Below are 7,202 nucleotides of genomic sequence, written 5' to 3'. Positions count from 1 at the left end.
TCCGGAGGCCCCGGGGGCGTTGGCGGCGGCAGGAAGGGGCGGGGGGCTCCGGAGCCGCGGGCAGGAAAGGACCAGCCCACCGGCCGCCGACAGCCGCGGTCCGGAGCCTCCGCGCCTCTGGCCTCCGCCATGTGGGGTCTCCTGCTCACCTTGGCCACCGTCGCGCCTGCCGTCCGCCAGGGTCAGGGGGCGCCCGGTGCCTCCGAGCTGGGCCTCGGGCCACCCAGGACCACCGAGGCCCCGGTCTCCCCCTCCGCCCTGCCCGGCAGCCCGGCACCGCCGCCCGCGGGGAAGAAGAACGGCGGCTCCCCCGCGGGGCCCGCCTCTCCCACAGGTCGGTGCCCCCACCCCCCACCCCCTCCTCCGTGTGACGACCCTTCCCCAGCGCAGACACACACACACACACAGACACAGACACACACACACACACACACACACTCACACACACACACACACACACATAGACACACACACTCACACACACACACTCACAGACACACACACACTCACACACACACAGACACACACACAGACACACACACACACGCACACACACTCACACACACACACACTCACAGACACACACACACACACACAGACACACACACTCACACACACAGACACACACACACACACGCACACACACTCACACACACACACACACTCACACACACTCACACACACACACACTCACAGACACACACACACACAGACTCTCACACTCACACACACACACACACTTTCCCACCCGTGCAGGAGGTGCTGACTCAGCAGCCCCAGTTCCCGGCCAGACCCAGTCAGCAGTCCCGGGACAGGAGCCAGTGGGATGCTGCCTCTTGCAGCCCCAGACCTTCCCCCTCACAGATAAGGTCACTGAGACCAGAGTCAGGAGGAGGGGAGAAAGCAGCGCAGACAAAGGCTCTGACACCGAAAGGGTCAGAGCAAGACTGTGTGTGTGCGCGAGAGAGGGTTGGGGGGCAGGAGCTGGAAGGAAGGAACAAGAGACGGAGAGGGCGAGGGCGAGAACTCGACTGAGGCTGTCCAGAGGAACGGGGCATTGTCCCGGCAGAGGCAGGCTGCCGGACTTCCAACTGTGGGAGCACATCGCGGAAACTGGTTTAGCTCAGTGGATAGAGCGTCGGTCTGTGGACTGGAAGGTCCCAGGTTCGATTCCGGTCAAGGGCATGTGGTCAAGGGCATGTACGTTGGTTGCGGGCACATCCCTGGTAGGGGGTATGCAGGCAGCTGGTCGATGTTTCTCTCTCATCAACATTTCTGGCTCTCTATCCCTCTCCCTTCCTCTTTGTGGAAAATCAATAAAATAAAAAATGTGGGAGCACAGAAGGGAAAAGCAAGGGGATGGCAGTCAAGGAGGTTTTCTCAGAGGAGGCATGTAGCGTTAGGTCCTTGCTCACAAAAAGCGGGCATCTCTGAATTGGGATTTGCTGAAGGGGAGGGCAGCCAAGACTGTGCAGAGGCACAGGGCACCGGACATGAAAATGGACAGCGTGTCCTGGAGGTGCCTGTGGAGCTTGCATGCGTGGGGCGCTGGTGGCGCCTGCCCCGGAAGGCCCTGTGCTGAAGGGCGAGCAGACACAGGTCCAGCCCTGGGGGGCCTGAGCACCCGGCAGGCATGGCGCTGAGGACAAACCATCGCAGCCCAGAGGGCAGTTGCCGCGAGGGAGGTGGCGCAAGGGCTTTTGGAGACTGAGTCTGGAGCTAAGGAGGGCCCCTCGAAGGGCATCTGAGATGTGAAGGAAGGATGGGAAGTAGGCAATCAAATCAGAGGTGGTGTGGAAACCGGTTTGGCTCAGTGGGTAGTGCATCGGCCTCCGGATTGAAGGGTCCCGGGTTTGATTCCGGGCCAGGGTATGTACCTTGGTTGTGGGCACATCCCCAACAGGGGGTGTGCAAGAGGCAGCTGGTTGATGATTCTCTCTCATTGATGTTTCTAACTATCCCTCTTTCTTCCTCTCTATAAAAAATCAATAATTTATATATATATATATATATATAGTGGTGGTGGGTGGTGTGCTGGGGATGGGACAGCCAGTGCAACGGTCTAGCGGTAAAGAGCCACACTCGGCTCCCTGGAACGGCCAAAGAGCTCCTAGTGGCCGGGTGTAGCTCTGCGTTGGAGGGGGTCAGAGGCGGCCGGCCAAGCCTGTAGTCACGTCGGGAAGGAGAAGGAGCCAAGGAAGCGGCTGGAGAGGCAGGTTGGGATCAGACCGCGCCGGCCTGTACGTCCATGCTCAGCTCCGTAAGTGCTTGCGGTGGAACCTGCTGTGGCACGCAGGCCTTCTTGGGATGCAGACCTCTCCGTCTGGAGCTTCATGCCATTCTTCCTTCCCGGTGCTGTTCTCCTCGGTCCCCAGGGACCTCACAGCAGCGTGTCCGCGTCCGTGTCATCAAGAAGAAGAAGGTCATTGTGAAGAGACGGAAGAAGTTAACTAGCCCCGGCCCCCTGGTGACCGCCAGGCCCCCGGTGACCACTAGCCCTGCAGGGACCATGGATCTTCCTGAGGCGCGGGAACCAGGTACTGCCCCTCCGGGGACCCTGCCCAGCTCTGCAGCCCCTGGGGCACAGAGGCACTAACGTAACTCCGCCCCAGGAACATAGGCGTGCCCCTCGCTGGGCCAGCTTAGACTCAGCTTCTCTCTCTTGTCCTGAGACACTGCTCTGCCCCTGCCCCCAGGCTGTCCACCCTTGGGCTTGGAGTCCCTTCGAGTGTCAGATAACCAGCTTGAGGCATCCAGCAGCCAGTCTGTGGGCCTTGGACCACACCGAGGACGGCTCAATATCCAGGTCAGCCCCTTGCTCAGTACAAGGCAACCCCGGGAACCTCCTTTCCTGCCCTCCCCTCCCCTTCCATTCTGGTCCGCCCTACCCCGCCCCCCTGGGTGTGATCGTCATGTCCTATGCCCACAGTCAGGCCTAGAGGACGGTGACCTGTACGACGGGGCCTGGTGTGCCGAGGAGCAGGATGCTGAGCCGTGGCTGCAGGTGGATGCCAGGCACCCTGTCCGCTTCTCAGGCATTATCACCCAGGGCAGGAACTCCATCTGGAGGTGAGGTGGGCTGCTCCCAGGCCGGGAACTCACGAGCAGACCCAGGAGGGCTGGCTGGGTGGGAGTCCTGGGGGCCACCGATGATCTCGCCCCACCCCTCCTGCCAGGTACGACTGGGTCACCTCCTACAAGGTCCAGTTCAGCAACGACAGCCGGACCTGGTGGGGGAGCAGGAACCACAGCAGCGGGATGGATGCGGTGTGTGGTGCCATGTGGTGTGGGCCCTCTGTGCTGAGAGTTGGGCACCCGGCCCATTGGAGGGTGCTGGGCTGGCCTGGGGACAAGGAACAGATTCCCACTTGGGCATTCAGGAAAAGGGGGTTCAGGATGAGTGACGGCAAGCAGGCAATCTCAGGAGCCAGGCTGCTTTGGAACATGCCCGTATTTCCTTCCCCCCACCCCAATACTTCTTCCATGGGGAGGGGGGGGTGCCACTTCATGCCATGGCTTCTTCCTGCTGGAACACCCCTTGTGGCAATGGCTCTCGCCTCCCCATCTCATGACCCTTTTATACATCGGGCTGTTGTGTGGGGTCCTGGCTGGTTTTAGGTTTGGCTGCTTCCCGAGTCCTGTTGGCCATATTTGTCTAAGGAGCTGAGAGCCAGCCAGAAGGCATGGCTGCCTAGGGCTGCCCTTCGGCAGGATGCCAAGCGCACATTTCTACCCGAGTCCACCAGGGTGGGTTTGATGGGGAGTTTGGGTCCCGGGCCGGGTTGCTGGGGTTCGAGCAGCCCCACCGAAGTACTTGACACTCCCAGGTGTTTCCTGCCAATTCGGACCAGGAGTCGCCGGTGCTGAACCTCCTGCCCGAGCCCCAGGTGGCCCGCTTTATCCGCCTGCTGCCCCGGAGCTGGCTCCAGGGCGGCGCGTCCTGCCTCCGGGCTGAGATCCTGGCCTGCCCGGTTCCAGGTGGGCCGTCGAACAGGGGCTGGGTGGGCAGGATGCGTCCTTCGCTGTGAACTTCCCTTTGAGCATGAACTTGGCCTTCAGCAGATCCCAGTGAGCCATTCCCTGAGACCCCTGCACTGGCATCGTCCGATCCTCTGGATTTCCGGCATCACAATTACAAGGCCATGAGGAAGGTCAGACTTAACCCCGATGACCGAGAGGGCGGAGCTGCCTGCCTCAGGCCCCCTTCTCCCCAGAGCATAACCTGCTATGACTACCTTCCTGTCTCCTCCCCAACCCTCGCTGCCTCACCTTTCTTTCCCGTTGACTCCTACACTCTGCTCCAGTCTCCCTTGTTACCGCACTTTCCCGGTCTGAGCCTCGGCTCACTTGTGCTGCTCCCCGCCTGTCCTGGGCCATGGTGTCCCCATGTGTGTGGGCCTCCTCTGACTTTTTTTAAGTTCTCCCATGGCCACGTGGGGTCTGACCCCTGGGTCTCACATATCCCCCTCTGCCCCCCCACCCCCCCCCCCCGGCCAGCTGATGAAGCAGGTGAACGAGCAATGCCCCAACATCACCCGCGTCTACAGCATCGGGAAGAGCTACCAGGGCCTGAAGCTGTATGTGATGGAGATGTCGGACCATCCCGGGGAGCACGAGCTGGGTAATGGCAGGGGGGGTGGTGGGAGAGGCAGGCACCAGTCGGCGCTGGGCACCAGCCAGCCGTGAGCCCTGTGCGTTCCCAGGGGAGCCCGAGGTGCGGTACGTGGCCGGTATGCACGGGAACGAGGCCCTGGGGCGGGAGCTGCTCCTGCTCCTGATGCAGTTCCTGTGCCACGAGTTCCTGCGGGGGAACCCGCGGGTGACCCGGCTGCTCACGGAGACGCGCATCCACCTGCTGCCCTCCATGAACCCTGACGGCTACGAGACTGCCTTCCGCCGGGTGAGCCGCCTGCGCCGAGGGCCACGCGGCTCCCTCTCCCCGGGTGCTTGGAGCCTGCGTGGCTGACCGAGCCCCCATTCCTGCAGGGTTCGGAGCTGGTGGGCTGGGCAGAGGGCCGCTGGACCCAGCAGGGCATCGACCTTAACCATAATTTTGCTGACCTCAACACACCGCTGTGGGAAGCAGAGGACGACGGGTTGATGCCCGACACTGTCCCCAACCACCACCTGCCCATGCCCGCGTATTACACCCTGCCCAATGCCACTGTGAGTGTCCTGGGGGCAGTGGAGGAGGGCCACCCCCCTGGGGACCCTTGTCTCCGACTCCCACCCGTCCTGACCTGCCCCTGTCCAGGTGGCTCCTGAGACTCGGGCCGTGATCGAGTGGATGGAGCGGATCCCCTTCGTGCTGAGTGCCAACCTCCACGGGGGCGAGCTGGTGGTGTCCTACCCGTTCGACATGACCCGGACCCCGTGGGCCGCCCGCGAACTCACCCCGACCCCGGACGATCCCGTGTTTCGCTGGCTCAGCACCGTCTATGCTGGCACTAACTGGGCCATGCAGGACCCGGATCGCCGACCGTGCCACAACCAGGACTTCTCCTTACATGGCAACATCATCAACGGGGCTGACTGGCACACGGTCCCTGGGAGTATGTGCCCGAGGGTGAACTTACCTCTGCCCCCATACCCCTGCCCGGGTCAGAATCCGCTGTCTGTCACGTCCCCCGGGGGAGTGTCGCTCGGAGGAGGGAACCAGGAGGGCAGGCTCCCAGCCGCCGTGGGCTCCAGTGTCTGTGGTTCCTCTAGGCATGAATGACTTCAGCTACCTCCACACCAACTGCTTCGAGGTCACGGTGGAACTGTCGTGCGACAAGTTCCCTCACGAGAACGAGCTGCCCCAGGAGTGGGAGAACAACAAGGAGGCCCTCCTCACCTACCTGGAGCAGGTGGGCCCCGAATCCCCGCCCCCAGGCGGCCCGTCACCCCCGACTGACCTGCACCCATCCAAGGTCCCACCGCCCGCGTTCTGACTCACAAGATGCCGCGGGTCGTCACGTTGGCGCGGAGGGCTATAGGACAGGAAGCACGGAGTGCCAGCACGGCGGCGTCAGGCATGCCTGCCTGGGGGGGTAGAGCCCGCAGCAGACGGAGCTGTTCTCAGAAATGACTCACCTTGGGCAAGTGCAGGAAGTGCCGCGGCGCAGACGCTTCAGATTCCGCAGGCACTCGCGTCCCTTGCAATGACTCCGAGGGTTCCAAACCGACAAGTTCATGGCCAGGGTCACTGAATGTGGGGAAGCCCTGTGATGCTCCTTCCTACCAGGGAGTGATAGTTCTCCCAGTCCTGGTGTAATTTTTAAATTATTTTTTAAAAAACATTTTATTGATTTTTTTCACAGAGAGGGAGAGGAATAGAGAGCTAGAAACATTGATGAGAGAGAATCATCCACCAGCCGCCTCCTGCACACCCCCTACTGGGGATGTGCCCACAACCAAGGTACATGCCCTTGACCGGAATCGAACCCCGGACCTTTCAGTCTGCAGGCTGACGCTCTATCCACTGAGCCAAACTGGTTTTGGCAGTCCTGGTGTGATTTATCAAAAGGAGATACTTCTATCAGAGCCTGTCACATACTAGCTTTATCAAGTTTGCAAGGAAACAGCCAGAAAATGCACTGAAGGTCATGGTCTCGCGCAGGAGGGAAAGTGTCTGATGAGCTTTCCCCACACAGGTGCGCATGGGCATTGCGGGATTTGTGCGGGACAAGGACACGGAGCTGGGGATCGCTGATGCTGTCATCGCCGTGGACGGGATTAACCACGATGTGACAACGGGTGTGTGTGGCGGGGAGGTGGTGGTGGAGGTGTTGTGGGGAGGGCTGTAGGCTGGGCCAGAGGCTGAGGATCACTGAACCCGGATCTTGCTTTTCCCTCCTCGCAGCGTGGGGCGGAGATTACTGGCGCCTGCTGACCCCGGGGGACTATATGGTGACGGCCAGTGCTGAAGGCTACCACTCCGTGACCCGGAGCTGCCGGGTCACCTTCGAAGAGGGCCCTGTCCCCTGCAATTTCCACCTGACCAAGACCCCCAAACAGAGACTGCGAGAGCTGCTGGCAGCCGGGGCGAAGGTGCCCCCAGACCTCCGGAGGCGCCTGGAGAGGCTGAGGAGGCGGAAGGATTAGCACTGCGGCCCGCTGCAGAGCCCTGGGCAGGCTGGCCCTGTCCGGAACTGAAGGAGGGGGACAGAGAGTGGGGAGGGAGGGACAAAGTGGGGCAAGGTGCTAGGGCTCATTAAAGC

At 61.6% G+C, this 7,202-nt stretch overlaps 1 protein-coding gene across 3 annotated transcripts; it reads left to right on the top strand.

Annotated features, from left to right (window-relative positions):
• CPXM1 (carboxypeptidase X, M14 family member 1) lies at window positions 1–7,202 on the top strand. Of its 3 annotated transcripts, none has more exons than XM_045574462.1 (14): window positions 1–334; window positions 2,376–2,537; window positions 2,697–2,806; window positions 2,930–3,069; window positions 3,177–3,267; window positions 3,828–3,978; window positions 4,060–4,151; window positions 4,498–4,621; window positions 4,704–4,900; window positions 4,987–5,166; window positions 5,255–5,552; window positions 5,710–5,849; window positions 6,636–6,738; window positions 6,845–7,202. In XM_045574462.1, exons 1-14 carry the CDS (start codon window positions 130–132, stop codon window positions 7,084–7,086), a joined length of 2,235 nt encoding a protein of 744 aa, XP_045430418.1. In that variant the 5' UTR covers window positions 1–129; the 3' UTR covers window positions 7,087–7,202. The 3 variants fall into 3 exon arrangements, with proteins under 3 accessions (XP_045430418.1, XP_036275071.1, XP_045430419.1); XM_036419178.2 differs by having other exon boundaries at window positions 2–334; window positions 4,063–4,151; XM_045574463.1 differs by lacking the exon at window positions 1–334 and adding an exon at window positions 2,078–2,260.

The sequence above is a fragment of the Pipistrellus kuhlii genome, unplaced genomic scaffold (genome assembly GCF_014108245.1).
Source record: "Pipistrellus kuhlii isolate mPipKuh1 unplaced genomic scaffold, mPipKuh1.p scaffold_m20_p_6, whole genome shotgun sequence".
NCBI classification, from domain to species: domain Eukaryota; kingdom Metazoa; phylum Chordata; class Mammalia; order Chiroptera; family Vespertilionidae; genus Pipistrellus; species Pipistrellus kuhlii.
Note: the sequence above shows the minus strand (reverse complement) of the source record. Positions and strands in the feature narration are given on the sequence as shown.

Excerpts from the sequence above, each read along its gene's own strand:
- CPXM1 (XM_045574462.1), top strand. The coding sequence starts at position 130 with ATGTGGGGTCTCCTGCTCACCTTGGCCACCGTCGCGCCTGCCGTCCGC. Across the intron at positions 5,167-5,254 it reads ACACCCTGCCCAATGCCACT|GTGGCTCCTGAGACTCGGGC; the intron begins GTGAGTGTCCTG and ends GCCCCTGTCCAG. Across the intron at positions 6,739-6,844 it reads TAACCACGATGTGACAACGG|CGTGGGGCGGAGATTACTGG; the intron begins GTGTGTGTGGCG and ends CCCTCCTCGCAG.